This window comes from Sphaeramia orbicularis, chromosome 15, assembly GCF_902148855.1.
Source record: "Sphaeramia orbicularis chromosome 15, fSphaOr1.1, whole genome shotgun sequence".
In the NCBI taxonomy this organism is placed as follows: domain Eukaryota; kingdom Metazoa; phylum Chordata; class Actinopteri; order Kurtiformes; family Apogonidae; genus Sphaeramia; species Sphaeramia orbicularis.
Window position 1 is genome coordinate 36,691,887 of NC_043971.1, and position 15,436 is coordinate 36,707,322.

The 15,436-nt window shown below is 37.0% G+C and overlaps 1 protein-coding gene across 1 annotated transcript; it reads left to right on the plus strand.

The window, feature by feature from the left end:
- Positions 1–602: 602 nt before the first annotated feature.
- Positions 603–12,588, plus strand: eif4e1c (eukaryotic translation initiation factor 4E family member 1c). Its single transcript, XM_030156167.1, has 7 exons — positions 603–706; positions 2,213–2,298; positions 7,555–7,650; positions 7,865–7,928; positions 8,827–8,940; positions 11,137–11,276; positions 11,409–12,588. The coding sequence occupies exons 1-7, from the start codon at positions 689–691 to the stop codon at positions 11,521–11,523; spliced, it is 633 nt and encodes a 210-aa protein (XP_030012027.1). The 5' UTR covers positions 603–688; the 3' UTR covers positions 11,524–12,588.
- Positions 12,589–15,436: the final 2,848 nt, after the last annotated feature.

The following is a 15,436-nucleotide window of genomic DNA, read 5'->3' on the forward strand; positions in this document are numbered from 1 at the left end:
TATATATATATATATATATATATATATATTTTTATATAATTCTGAGAAGAAACTCAAAATTCCAAGATTACAGTCAGGATTATGACTTTTTTTCTCTGATTTTTTGTTGTTGTTGTTGTTTTTTACATTCAGGGAGTGTCACTTCTGCTTTATGACATAAAGGAAGAGTGCAGGAGGCTGACATATTGACGAATTTAGATGACTATTTATGCATTAGAGGGGTTCCAGAAGAAGCCATTTCACTATTTTATAAGCAAAAGGAAGGGAAACAGATATCAGTGGCTTTTTCCTTCATATTTTCATAAACAAGTTTCAAAACATAACATTCACTCACCTTTTGCTAATCTGAGAAAAAAGTCAAAATTCTGACTTTTTTCTCAGAATTCTAAGCTTTTCTCAGAATAATAATAAAAAATCATATTGGACTTTTTTTTTCCAGTGGCCCTAATCCTCTTCCGCAGGATAATGTCTTGGATGACCAGTGTAATTACACCATGTACAAGTTTTGAGTGACTCTCCTGGTCGTCCGTTGTTGTAATATTCGTGGAAATGAATAAAATACGCTTATGGATGTGTCAGTATTATGGGATACTCACCTCGGACTGAGCCGCGCAGGCTTCCGTAGCGGTGTGAGCTGCCGGACGGTGACGCAGAGGCGCTGAACGGGCAGAACATTTCTACTGTTAAGATGGCGACATCGGAGCCGGTAAGAGGAGCGACACATAGCTGTATATTTCGACTTAAGTTGCGTAAAAAGACAGGAATTACACCCACTATATATGGAGACATTATGAAATAATGACATTTAACCGAACCCGTCCGCGTATTTGAGCCGTGCTGCCTGTTTTTGCGGTCGTTGGTGTGTCAGTTGGCGTGGATGTGTTAGCGTTAGCATGCACAGCAATGTGATGGATGAGGCTGACTTTGTCGGCAGGGAGGGACTGACTGGACGCCGTTCATTCAAACTCCATTCACTAATTTGTTTTAATGAACACCAACGTTAACGTCAACCTTTTATGTTTATTTTAAGTGAGCAATGGCATCAATAAACACCCATATTAGGACGCTATCGATTAAATTCGTGACAATCTGGACACGTGTGTTTCTCGCTGGTCGCTAGCTTAGCACGACTGCTAAAACTAAAGCTAATGAAGGATAACTTGGTTTTATTATAGTGATAAATGTGAGTCTTGGTTTATATTTTTGCTGCTCTATATGTTTTCTGTGAACTGGCACATACGTGATCAAAAAGCTGACATTGTATATATGTTCTTAACAAAATAAATTGTATTAATATTGTGAAGATAATGGTTTCATAGTAGTAGGTAGAGGCTTTCATGTGGTGTTTAGTAATCCTTAACTGATATGTGACTGCTCCTTGGAAATATTCAAATTAAATATGGGTGTGACCCATCATGTTAAAGAACGAATATATTTGCTTAATTTAGATATATCAGATATACTCGTTAACATCACAGTTTGTACTTTTCTTAAATTAGAAAATATTTGAGGTTACCCTTTTATTGTTACTGATACAGCATCTATTTCTCCTTGGTGATAACTTCCTTAATGCATGTAAGTCATATTTAGTAAATATTTTGTTATCTCTGTTAAAGAATTCGATTAAATTAATTTGTATTGCAGTTTGGCCCTCAGAAAATTAATCATCTGAGGTGTTAAGCCACCAAGAGCCTTTCAGTTTTACCTCTTGAAAGATGTCATCAGCAGTGATGGGTTTAAAATTAGCCACATTCATGACATATATGGTATAAATAGTTCTAAATATTACCTCTGCTCATTTTCCTGTCATGTCTTTTAAAGGAATTTGAAAATTGATCCCTCCCTACCTTATCAGACACTTAGAGCTGATAAGATTACTTAGTTGTTTAGCACAAAATTAACCCAGGACTATTTTAATCATTAGTACTTACTTGATCAGACAATATTCTTACACTGGCTGTAGCTGTGTTAAAATGGGGAATGTAAATGTTTATAAGGCCCTGTGTCATGTACATTGCAAACTGAACATCAGAACAATAGCCCTGTATTCCACTATACATAGGTCAATTCGACAATATTCACTGACAAAACGAAGATCATATAGAACCCAAAACTGTTAAGAAGAGAAAGTGTGGATTACCTGTGTTGACCCATGATTATTACAAAACACTGTGGGAAAACCTGTGATATGTGTGTGTGTTTCTGTCCTCAGAAAGCAGCTGATACTGAAGATCAACAAACTGAAAGCCAAGTCGTTGCAAATCCTGAGCAGTACATCAAACACCCTTTGCAAAACAGGTGAGTATGTAACAGTATGCTCTGACTAGTGTATGTATGCTGGCTTTCATAGGAGTGAGCAATATATTAAACTAGTGCGTTGAGCCATGGGGAACCACGGGTTCTAGATGTGGTAGTTTTTATGCTGGAGAGAGCTGACTTTTGGGAAAATATGTTTGTCTATATTTATTTATATTTACTGGCATAAAAATAATTTGGTGAATCATTCTTTAAAATGTAAACAACAGTTAATATATTAATACCCACATCTAGGGACTGAAGTTAGAAAATGCGTCGTTACTGTTTTTAACTTCATTTCCCATCATGCAGCGTTGTACTGCACTTCCTGCCAATTGTCTCCTGACGTGTAAGGCTGCTTCCTGTCCCTCCCCCTGGTAACTGCTTAGCAACATAAATTAAATCAGTCCCTCCTGACTTTAAAGAAGGGAAATTAAAAAGAAAAAATATATTTAATATGGAGCTGGGACTATTCCTCAACTGTAGGTACCAAATTGGCCAGTTAAAAACATCTCAATTTCTCAGAACCACGCAGATACACACACAGACACTCTGAGACCTTCTGTATTATGATATAAATTAATTTAGTTGTCATATATATTGTTGTTAGTACTGCTTATAGACAGTGTGTAGATTTAGTAGGAAAAACACTTCTTAATGTTACATCTTGAGTTCATATGGGTGGAATTATAAATTGTACATACCTAAAAAAAACAAAACTCAAAATTAAAATTTTTGTGCGCATCACTCAACCCTAAAAGAACATGAGAAAATAATTGTTAGTTTACCTTGCTTTAACCTTGGATGAAATCCAAACCCTCTACATATAATGCCTGGTTGTTTTGTATAAGTTCATGTTAACATAATGACTCATTTTTGTGTTGTTTTGGGGAAGGTGGACATTTAGACCTCTACTCATTGGCCTCACTGATACATCATTCACTGATTAACAGTCCTTGAATGTTTGTGCTGTTCCTCGTGATATCTGAGTGGGAAACACTACTGGTTTTGATCATCACTGAGTGCATTGTGTTATCAACTGTCTTCCCTACGATAAGGGTATATGTTCACTTTTAAAACCTTTTCAAAAGAGGAAGACATTTTTCAGTTACCAGATAAATTAAATGAACAATGCTGAGCTTTATGTAGACAAGCCACAATGGTTTAGGGTTAAAAAAAAAACTGAATCACCTATATGTTTAAATAGGAAAACTTAACAGGTTTTAATGTCCCAACTGCTGTTCATTTTCCCTATTTTAGAAAAATGTTATCATAGCTTGGTGCTGGTGCCTGACCTATTCACCATACAGGCAGTTTACTGAATTGTTCGCCTCACAAGTCACTTCCAGACCTTTCTGCTTGTTCATTGTGGCTTCACAGGGAAAGGCTGTCATCTCTGCTGCTCTATCATGTCCTGTATAAACCTGGACATCTGGTTTTTAGGCTGTGAAATAGTACTTGACCTTGCTATGGATGCATTATTTTGATGAATCTTCTACATCTTGGGTGGAGGGCAGGGTTGGTGTGGGTCTGTCTTGCTTCATTCCTCTTCCCTGTTACAGATATCAGCTTGTTGATGCAGGACTGCTGTGTTGTGTAACATTATTTACAAAAATGTCGTAACTTGGCTTGTGCTATAACTGCAATCTCAAATTTCCCTTTGTAGTAGAACCAAGGCTGCTCCTTAAGTTATTTAGGTTGATCTGGTAATAGATTAGCATAAAGATTGTAAACAGAAGTAAGATTCATTTTATCCTTGAATGTCTATAAAATGCAGCCTTACTTATGACAATAGCAGTACAAAAAAAACGAGCAAAGGCAGTTTTAGCCAGAAAAATGTAAATATGTACCATATGTTTCAAAGTACAGTTGTGGTTTCCTCCAATTTTTATATTTTTCTAAGTGTAATTTTCTAACTTTTTTTCCTTTTGAAGGCAACTAGGGTTCTGGGAAATTGTATTATTTCAAACTTGTCTGACATTTTCTAACCAAAAATTGGAATGACATGATGAGATGAACGCTACTTCAAACCTACATCTTAAATCATGCGCAAGTTTCAAGTCTTGCAGTTTGATTTTCATATTGTACTGAAATAGAAGGAAGCTAACAGCTGCTGGGGGGAGGTAAATCTTGGATGGGGTATTCAATGCAGGATGGGCAGAAGCTGACTTTCTTTTCTCAGTTTAAGTAAACAGAAAGATACTGAGATACTTGCAGACAGCCCATATTTAGAAACATGTGCTGGTATGTAAATAAGATACGTCGCATGCTCTGATGACAGGACAAGTTATGTCACATTGTTATATAGGAAATAAAACAATATCCACACACTTGGATTTAGATCCGAATGTCTTTGACTTATTTATCCTTCGTTTTGGTGCTATTTTCTGTTTTCAGTCAAGAGGTTGCAGTGGTTTTCTACATAGTCAAGGAAGGCAAATCTAGTTTTATTTGATTTTTTTTTCCCCCCTTGGAACGATAAAGTCTTTTCAGGGGGAACTTACAAGTTGACTCTGCTTGTCAAATTCTCATTGGCTGGTTTTAAAACATAGTGTTAACACACCGTGTTTTTTTTCTCACTTTGAGCTGCACCTCACCTGTTATAAAATGCAAGTTATAATCATCAGCCTCATTCATACCCAGACCAATTGAAATAGGGGGACACCGGTTTCAGCTGGTCTCTACGGGGCTTAAAAATTTTAAAATGATGTCACTTCGTGCAATTTCCCCTAATAAATGTTGAGTTTGCAGTGATAACTGATAATGCTGTTTGAGATGACATCAGGCATCCTTTAGTTCAGTCTCTCCATTCAGAAGTTATCACCTAAATTGAAGAATCCAGCCATGTCTGAACAAGCACTTAACTCAGGCTGCATCCACCCTAATCTCTACATTTTAACACTTCTATGACATGACCAGATGGACGAACGCCACCAGTGGACATGACTTGGTCCAATAACAGCTTTCAGATTGTGAATGTGATCAGTAGTATCATGGTTGAATGCAGAATTTAACAATATAACAGATGTTTGCTGAGAAAATAAGAACGGGATGTGTCTTAATTCAGTATCTATGTTGAATTAACAGCTGATGGTCTGGGATGATGTCTTGTTGTCGTGCTCCCCCTGAGAAGGTTTCATGTGACTACTGTGTGGAATCAGGGAAGGATACAGAGGCACTAGTCGTTTTTCCATTGGACATCTGCACAAAACTTTACAGATATTTATTAAATGTCGAAAAAACAGAAGTGTGTAATGTCGGTTTTTCCAGTTAATCACAAATGCAATGATTTGTTTATTATTGTGAGATGACACAAGAAGTCATTCCATAAACATGGTGACAAAACATAAATCGTATTGATTTACAGATGTATTCATTATTATATATTACCTCTCTATCCTGTACTAAATTACAAAATGATTTGGTTTCCTGGTATGTCCACACATACCGCGCCATGTTTCTTTTAAAACTCTTCTTCTTCGCTTGTTGTAACATCCATCAACATCCTTTTTTTTTTTTTTTATTCACCTGACTCTAGTTGGGGGAAAAAAGGTCTTTCCATTGCAGTTTTGCGTTATATACCAATTGCGCTATGCCTGAAAAACCACCTCTTGCCAGCGCAAAAACTTTTAATCGAGAAACAAGAGTTTTGGCAAAATTGTCGTTTTGCCATTAGGGAAATTTTTATGTTATATCCGTGCAATTTGAAGGTCAATAGAAAAGTGATTACTGATGAGACCCAGTCAGACCGTGAAGTGGGGCGTCCTTTTTTCTGTCCATATTTCAAATAAAGTCCACATTGTCAAAACTTAAACAAGTTCAGCTGCATTTTTCAGTAAGTCCCTGAAATGCCAGAGTAGTGTGGGTGTACACTGTAAACATTTAGATACCTCATAACAAAGGGATATTCCTTTTGTTTTCGAAGTGATCTCCAAACATCTGCTGTCATATTAGTCAAAATGAATTCACATCAGAGGAACAGGCTGGACTTGACCTGCTGTCACAGGTGTCCAGGTTTATCTAAATAGTTGTGATAGTGTTTATTATATCGTTGCGTGGAGGGTAGAGGGTTCTATCATTGGTACTAACAGCTGTAGTAGTACTATATCCACTGTTAGTACTTATATTTGGAGTAGGAGTATTAACAGTTGTGGGTATTTGTACTAGTTAGTGGTAGTTATACTAGTAACAGCAGTTGTAGTTAAGAGTCATAGTTCAGTTTGCTGTGCATCCATGTCTCCCCCTGTTTAGCCCCCTTCCTCCCCCAATCTTTCTCTCTCTCTTTCTGTCACTGTCTCTGCCCCCCCCACCCCCCAAGAGGATTCTGGTTGTGTCTGTGAATTAGGGACTGATCTCATGAAATTGCGTTGTATGTCTTGCCAGTTATTGTGGCATTTGGCATGCTATATGTACACATTTTTGACCTTTTGTGTGTTATTCAGTGCCATTTGATTGCGTGTCAGTTTACGCCAACATCTCCGCTTCACCTAACCCTAACCCTCAGTGCGTGATATTTGATGCGGCGTGAACATACACGCGAAAAGCTCACTGTGTGTACAGATAAAACCCCAGTTAAAAGTGGTGTGTATATTTACGCGATACCATGATATCACGTTGGTTAATTGGTTTAACAGTCTGTTTTAGACCAGCTCTAAATATAAAATGCCATGACATAACTTTTCTTATGATGTGGCACTGTATGAATAAAATTTAATTGATTGAGGCGTCTGTTTTTATGCCAGGCCGGTCAAGTGTCCTCAGTTATTTCACCACTGGAGTCCTCCCCACGCAGAGTAAAATCAGGTTCACCCTCTGGTTTGGCTTTGTTTGGCCAGTGTTTATTGGTGACATGTCGGATCGATGGTTGGGGGCGTTGGGGAGAGGGACAGAGGGTTCAGCCGATGCCCTCTGTTTGCCCTCAGCCCTCCCCCTGCACGCTCCACCCTTCTGCGAGCAGATGAAAGAATAACCCCACGTAAACAAAGGCTGCATTTATAGTGCTGATGATGGCCGGCTTTCTCTCCTCTTTTCATTGATATGCATGCTGTTGTGTTCTGTTGAAAAATAGGCTGTACATGGGTTAATAGGGCTTTGGCTCAGGTTGTTTTGTTTGGGATAATTGTTTTATATGTAGTAGATTTAGGTTTAGAAATTTGTTTTTGAAATGAAGACACAAGTGTAAATATTTGCTACTTTGTCAATGTGCTATTTGTTTCCTGTGTGTACTAATTGTCATTGGTGTTTTTTTTTTCCCCACAGATGGGCCCTGTGGTATTTCAAAAATGATAAGAGCAAAAGCTGGACAGAGAACCTGCGTCTGATTTCCAAATTTGACACAGTGGAAGACTTTTGGGCGTAAGTTTCCTCTATTCATCCTATAATGATCTATCTTCAGTCAAAGCTTGAATCCCCCTACAATCATTCTTGATGCATTTTTTCTTTTTTTATGACTTGTTATATTTAAGTCTCTTATTATGAAAATTAATGTAGAACTTCACACCCGCCTTAAATTGTGGCACAAGCATTCCTGTTTTGACGCACTTGCTTTTTTTTTTTTTTTTTTTTACAGGTTATACAACCATATACAGCAACCAAGCAAACTTGGGTTTGGTTGTGATTATTGCTTATTTAAGGTAAGGCCTTTTCTGATATATATTTAAATGTATCAGGCACAGCAGAAATCACAGAGTTAAGCAAGAAGAGGATCCTGTTGGAGCAAATGTCAGAAGGCAACATTTTGTTCATGCGTACTAGATTTGACTCACCTCCTCTAACTGCTCAGGGGTTGGTTAGCGCACTATTTGATCAAGGGGATAAGTGAACCAATGTCCAACTTAATTAGATTACAGGGTGGGGAAGCAAAATTTACAATATTTTGAGGCAGGGATTGAAAGACAGTGTATGACCAATTAGTTTATTGAAAGTCATGAGAATTTATTTGCCACAAGAAAATTTACATCATAGAAAATGTTTTTATTCTATGTGTCCTCCTTCTTTCTCAATAACTGCCTTCACATGCTTCCTGAAACTTGCGCAAGTGTTCCTCAAATATTCGGGTGACAACTTCTCCCATTCTTCTTTAATAGTATCTTCCAGACTTTCTCGTAATAGTTTTGCTCAGAGTCATTCTCTTCTTTACATTATAAACAGTCTTTATGGACACTCCAACTATTTTTGAAATCTCCTTTGGTGTGACGAGTGCATTCAGCAAATCACACACTCTTTGATGTTTGCGTTCCTGATTACTCATATGGGCAAAAGTTTCTGAAAAAGTATGGATAATAGTGTTAGGTATGATTATGACATCAATATATGTTTGGTTTCAAAACAATTAATGTAGTGCCTGCTGAGAAAAAACAACTAAATGTTCATTGTAAATTTTGCTTCCCCACCCTGTAAATAGCAGGTTTGGATGGGACCTAAAGAACAGAACCAGCGCTAGGTTGCTAGTGACACATTATGGAGGACGTCTAATGCAGAAGAGACTGCACCAACAACAGCGTTAAGTTATTGTTGAACTTTTCGTTCCAGGATGGGATCAAACCGATGTGGGAAGACGACAGGAACAAGCTGGGAGGTCGATGGCTGATGACGCTCACCAAACAACAGAGACACAATGACCTTGACCGTTACTGGATGGAGACGGTAAGCCATCTGGGGTTTTTTTGCACTGCTGTACTGTTACTTTAAGTAGACAGACATATTATATCATATTATTGACAGACAGTTAAGAAAAAAAGGAGGTGCCATGTTCCTATTTTTCTCAGGTTGTGTGTGCTTTATCAATCACTATCTGTATAACATACTAAGTTTTCTATTTGTAATAAGTCTTTTGCTCTTAGAGGGTTTAGGAACTGAAACTCTATCACTATTAAAAAGTCCAGAAAAATATCAATTACCTAATGCATGTAAAGATGTGGTATATTGTCTTTGCTTATTTTAGTCCGTTATTACTACAAACAAAGCTACATGCTAAGGAGCAATAGCAAAATTCTTGGCCGATACTAACTGTTAAAATGACAATTTAGCTGATGCCAGTAGCAATGTTAATTTCTGTTTCTTTGTATTGTTTTTGTAGTTATCCACACACCCATTCACCCACACTCAAGACTAAAGAAATACTCAATATAAATAAAAAGATCAGTTAATATTTCCTAATAAGTCTTTATAAGTCTGAAAAATAAGTCTTTTAGTCCATCATGTTATCGTTGAATGAATAGAGATTCAAACATACACATCTATGAAAAAACCTTTAATATAACATAGCTGACAAATATTGGTGAAAAGCCATCTGATTTGTCAATAGCAGTGTCCCACCTCTGTATCTGTGCATCCTTATTACATGCATGCCATGACCCAGTCCAAATGCAGCACTGTACCGGTCGGGCGTACAACACTGATTGGATTGTTGGATCCGGCTAATTCGACAAATACATTTCAATCATCTGTCTGTCCATCCAAATACGTTAAAGAGCGTATTCGGTAAATACGCTCAAAACAGTCTGGACCTCATCAAACGTATATGTCGAGGCCCAAAACGGAATCTGCCCCGATTCAGAATCGGGCCGGCCCAGAATGGAATTCTATTCTAGGCCGGCCTAGAATGGAATCCTGCTGCTATAATGTTATTTTTATACCATGTTTAATGCAAATGATCCATAATTCCATAATTTGTCATAATTTTACATTTTCAGTCTTACATACCTTGAGTAACTATTGTCAATTTCAGTCGATTTCACTGTACCATATATCGGTGGGGAGTACCACTAGGTTCTATTTGTAAATAAAGTGTATTATAGTTTACAATTAAAATGTTGTTTCATTTTTTTTTCACATATTTGCAAATTCCATGTATTGATTTTTGTAATAATTTAGATCATTTGCATTAAACATGGTATAAAAATAACATTATAGCAGCAGGATTCCATTCTAGGCCGGCCTAGAATAGAATTCCATTCTGGGCCAGCCCGATTCTGAATCGGGCCAGATTCCGTTTTGGGCCTCGACACATACACTCACAAGAAATTCAGTGAGACTTTGACTCAGCGACTGGAAATGTCATTTGAATACATTTTCAGGAACTTTGAGCTGTGGTGGAAACGCAAAACATGCAGATTACCAGGAATTATTTTACCCAGGTAAACAAGTTCCTGGTAGTAAATATTCCTGGGAATCTGGTGGAAAATGGGTTACTGGGTCATGGACCTGTTTTTATGAGGTCACCAGTTTGTCAGTTTAATGCAAGAGACTCAGTGTCAAGGCTCTCAGTCAAATATATTTTTCCTGAGTAAGACACAGTATCTACAGCGTAAAAGTAGATCAGTTGCGTGTGTGTGTGTGTTTGCTTGCATGAATATTTGTTTTTGTTAGCGACTGGAGCACCACCAACATTACTTTCAATTTTAGCAGTGATTTAAAAATGTGACATTTCCACCCTGATGCGTTTCTAATGTGAACCTTAATGACCTAGAATTATTTTTCTGGCAGCAAATGTAGATGTTAAGGCAGTTCATAAAATGTTTTTGCAAGTCTGGGTTCTGAAAAGTTTGGGAACTCTTGGTTTAGTGGGTAGAATCACTTTGCACGTCAGCAGTGTTAATAAATGAATTAATAAAATTACATCAGTTCACAACCTATCAGTAGAAATGTCAACCCTGAAAAAGCCAGTTATGGATTATTTTCTGTTACTTTAGGTGTTCATGAGGATGCTGTCTGTCACATGTGGGTGTTACTGATGAGAACCTGCTGTTTTCAATGATCTGTGGTGTGTCTTTGTACCGCAGAGATGTGTTTAGGTGTTTGTTGATCCATTTTGACGTTCTTCCTTTGTGTATTTCACAGCTTTTGTGTTTAGTCGGCGAGTCCTTCGACGAGGCCAGTGAAGACGTGTGCGGAGCCGTGGTCAACGTCAGACCTAAAGGTGACAAAATAGCCATCTGGACGAGCAACTGCCAAAACAGGGAAGCCATCATGACGATAGGGTGAGCCCCCTCATTCCACCTGCTTCGTAACATGACTAATGTGGTTCGTTTGGTGTTTGCTGCAGACGGCCACTAGATGGTGACATGTTGGCATTCAACACTCACACCGCTTCCTACTTTGTCTCTCCACAGTCAACTTTACAAAGAGCGTCTGAACATCCCCATCAAAGCCATGATTGGCTACCAGTCACACGACGACACATCCAGCAAGAGCGGCTCCACCACCAAGAACATGTACTCCGTTTGAACCAGTTCTCATTTCAACTCGCTGTAGATTTAAACAATTACCAGGCCGCATCACATTGATTTTTTTTTTTTTTTTTTTTTTTTTTTTTGAGTTGTCAGCTACTGTAGTGTCCTTCCCTTTTTATTGAAAAGAGGATATTGTATACAGGTGGAGCTCCCCACTACATGAAAAATGACATGTATTAAAATAAATGGGGACAAGGCAAGAAAGAGAAGCTTTCAGATGTAAGTAAGAGAACACGCTTTTTTTTTTTTTTTTTTTTTTTTTTAGATTTGAAGAGTTCTGTGATTATTATCTGCCCCTAGTGTAGCTACGAAGGAGCTTTATTTCAATACTTATGGCTTGGAGTTGCAAAAAGGAAAAAAAGTTACTTAACTATAAAGTCTTGTGTTTTCTCACTCCTTAGAAAAAGTGTCTCACCTCACAGGAAAAGACAGCAAGGAACTTATCCTGTCACAGAACAAATTTTTAGGGCAATTTTAACTCTTAAGACGTATCCAGAAGTGTTAAGCATGAGTTGGGCTTTGAGATGCACCAGCTTTGAAGACTCTACAGTATGTTAAAGGTTTGTAAAAGCTGTGGTCACACTCCAAAGTATACGATTTGGATTTAAGGCCACTTATTGTTTCAGCCATGCTGGAATTGTGGAATATTGCTTGTAGTATTTTTTGAACTTTTTCCCCCTTCTTCCTTTTACATTTATTTATAATGTATGCATTGCAGTTGAACTACTTAGTTAAAAGACAACCACAAAAGTCATGTTTTTCAAATCCTTTTTTTTTTTTTTTCCTTCTTTTGTTATTGAAGTTAACAATGTGGACTACTGCATATAGGACATTTTTTACAGTGTACCATACAGTAAAGATGCTGACAGAACTAGGTGTGCTTTTCACTGTTTTCTTCCTAACAAAAACTGTAGATATGTCGCACTGCTCTTCGGGTTGATGCGAAAGAAAGATGATATTCATTGTGAAATGATTTTGCTCATAATGTATCTTTATTATCTGTAATTCCAGGATGTATATTACCTTCTTTCAAGTAAAGGTTAAGTGCTTTGCATTAAAATCTAGTCTTCTTGTGTCCCTCAATATTCATCTTAATGCACTCACAGATGAAATGAATAAAAAATGCTCCTTAAAGATGTGTAGTCAGTGAATGTAACCCCAGTTTTGTAAAGACAGTCCTTGACTAAACCTTAGAACCACTGAGGATACAAACTTCAGATAGATGGCTAAACATGTTCTGCACAAAGCCTACTTAGGTAGTACTCTTACTTTGAATTCTGGGTAAATATAAATGTGACTAGATACGCATTGAAAGAACCTTAAGGTAAAAAATTGTTCCATTGCAGCAGAGCTAGTTTTTTTTTTTTTTTGCTATTTTTGGACCTTGCACAACACTAGTTGTGTCTTTTTCATGTCTTGGTCTATACCCCAGAATACTGACAAGGCTATAATATATGATGACTGAAGCTGACGGTTACATGTGTCCACAGAGTTAACGAAAACGTGTTAAAAAGCACAAGATTCCTATTTTTGCTTTCACTCACTACGTTTCCTACATACAGGGAACTTTCAGGAAGTTTAATAGATACAACATAATTTGCCCCTGTACCCTTGAGCAAGGCATTTACTTCCTGGGTGCCTGACATGGCAGCCCACTGCTCCTCCGCTGTAGTGTGTGGTCTGTTCCTGCATGTTCAGCTAGTGATGGGTTAAAGGCAAAGGGTAAATTTTGGTGGGTGTCTGCATATATAATACACTAATAAAGATGATTTTTTTTTATTTTATTGGGAAATTCAGCTACAGTTTAAGTCAATCTCAGAATGGTTTTTCCTGCAGCTACTGTGCTTTCGGGAAGAGTTGGATCTTATTTTTTAATTCCATTTTATGATACAACCACAGACAATCCATGGTTCTACCCTCTGTTTTCCTTTTTTCTAATAAACCTGATTAGTTTACCAGTTCAGCATAGTCACAGAAGTCTGAGCTTAACCTGGGTGTTGCTAACATGTTAGGTTAAATACATCCTAATTTAACCCAGAAAGACCAAACATCCACTGGCGACCAAAACGATCTACTGATCTAAACTGTTTAATACCTGTTGATCCACTAATCCTATCAATACATGTAAATAATTGGTGTAAAATACAGTTTGTCATCTTTTCATGGTCATCAGATATGACCCATTTGGACGTTCAGAGGCTCCGTAGTGAACATGGAAACACCGTCATCTTCTACAACATTAATTCACCAGTAAAACCCATGGAGTTGGATTGATGGACACGCTTGTTTTTACCTTCAGTTATTGATAAATTTGCTGAAAGACTTTATTTTCAGTTTTCTTTGTTTTGATGTATAATATTTGAATTTACTCAGAGGTTTTGTGAGCATCTAAATTAAGTATAGGAAATGAAATATAGTCAAATACATGATTTACAGTGAAAAATGCAAAAATATAGAATATAATACCATAATAAATGATGATAAATCACTTAAGAAAGGTTAAATCAAGAGAAAAATTAATTTGGGGGCTGCCACAAAAGTAGCACTGGGTCTTTATGGGTTAATTTTTGTGAAAATGTGTAACTTGCATCAGATAAAATCTAAGATCAGAATAAGGACTGGTCTAACGCTGAAGACCAGTTTGAGACTTCTTAGTCAAGTATCTTTCACACAAGTTGAATCCAGTCTATTTTTAGATGTATTTAAGCTTTAGATTATTTCTATTCCAAACAGAACAAGATGTAACAGGAATATTTATTCAACTATTCTTAAGTATCTTTCAGTAACTGCATGCCTTAACCCTTAAAGACCCAGGACTATTTTGGAGGGGACTTCCAAATGCATTTTTCACATTTCCTAAGTGATTAATCACCATTTACCATAATATTATCTTCTGAGTTTTGCATTTTTCGGTAAAAATGAGGTGTTTTCCTATATTTAATTAACTAATCATGTAGATGTTCATTGAAGCTCAGAGTAAATCCGAAGGTTATTATATCAGAGCGTGGAAAACTGAAGAAAATGTGACTTTTTCTGCAAAATATATCAGTAACTGATTATAAAACAAGTGTTTCCATTTACTGTCATTTGTCAAACTCCATGGGTTTTACTGGTGAATCAATGTTGTAGAAGATGACGGTGTTTCCACGTTCGCTACGGAGCCTCTGAATATTCAAATGTGTCATATCTGATGACCATAAGAAGCTAAGAATAAAGACTTAGACTGCAGACTAAACGTCCTTCGTCAGCCTGTGTTTGGAAATCTGACAACACACATACAGGCGGGGAATCCCAGTTACAACATTTTTTGGAAACTGGGGAGACAAGTGATAAGTTTTCTTATGTTTCGGGTGCTAATCAAATTGATTCATGATGTTAAATTCAGTAAGAAATGTGTGGGAATTATAAACGTTTGAGAAAACACTTTTACTTATTATTGTAGTACAAACTTCTGTTTTTAACCAGTTTCCATAGTCTTGGAAACTGATGTCTGAGAGAAGCAAAAAGGATTTTAACCCATAAAGACCCAGCGCTATCTTTGTGGTGATTCCCAAACTTTTTTTTTTTCTCTTTATCTAACCTTCCTTAAGTGATTTATCATCATTTATTATGATATTATGCTCTGTATTTTGCATTTTTTAGTGAAAATCATGTATTTTCCTATACTGAATTTACTGATCATGTAGATTTTCATTCAAAATTCAGATTAAAGTTGAGGATTATTACATCAGAAACAGAGAAAACTGAAGAAAAAGTGACTTTTCCAGCAAAGATATCAATAACTGAATGGGGAGGGGGGGCACATGTGGTTCTGGGATTTATGCTCAGGGGAGACCCACACAATGTTACCAAAATTTTGTCAGAAAAGATAAGTAATGTGTTAAAAATTTTATAAAGATATGTGTTAA

Coding starts and splice junctions, on each gene's coding strand:
- eif4e1c (XM_030156167.1), top strand. Junction 7,651..7,864: donor ACAGTGGAAGACTTTTGGGC/GTAAGTTTCCTC, acceptor TTTTTTTTACAG/GTTATACAACCATATACAGC. Junction 7,929..8,826: donor GTGATTATTGCTTATTTAAG/GTAAGGCCTTTT, acceptor TTTTCGTTCCAG/GATGGGATCAAACCGATGTG.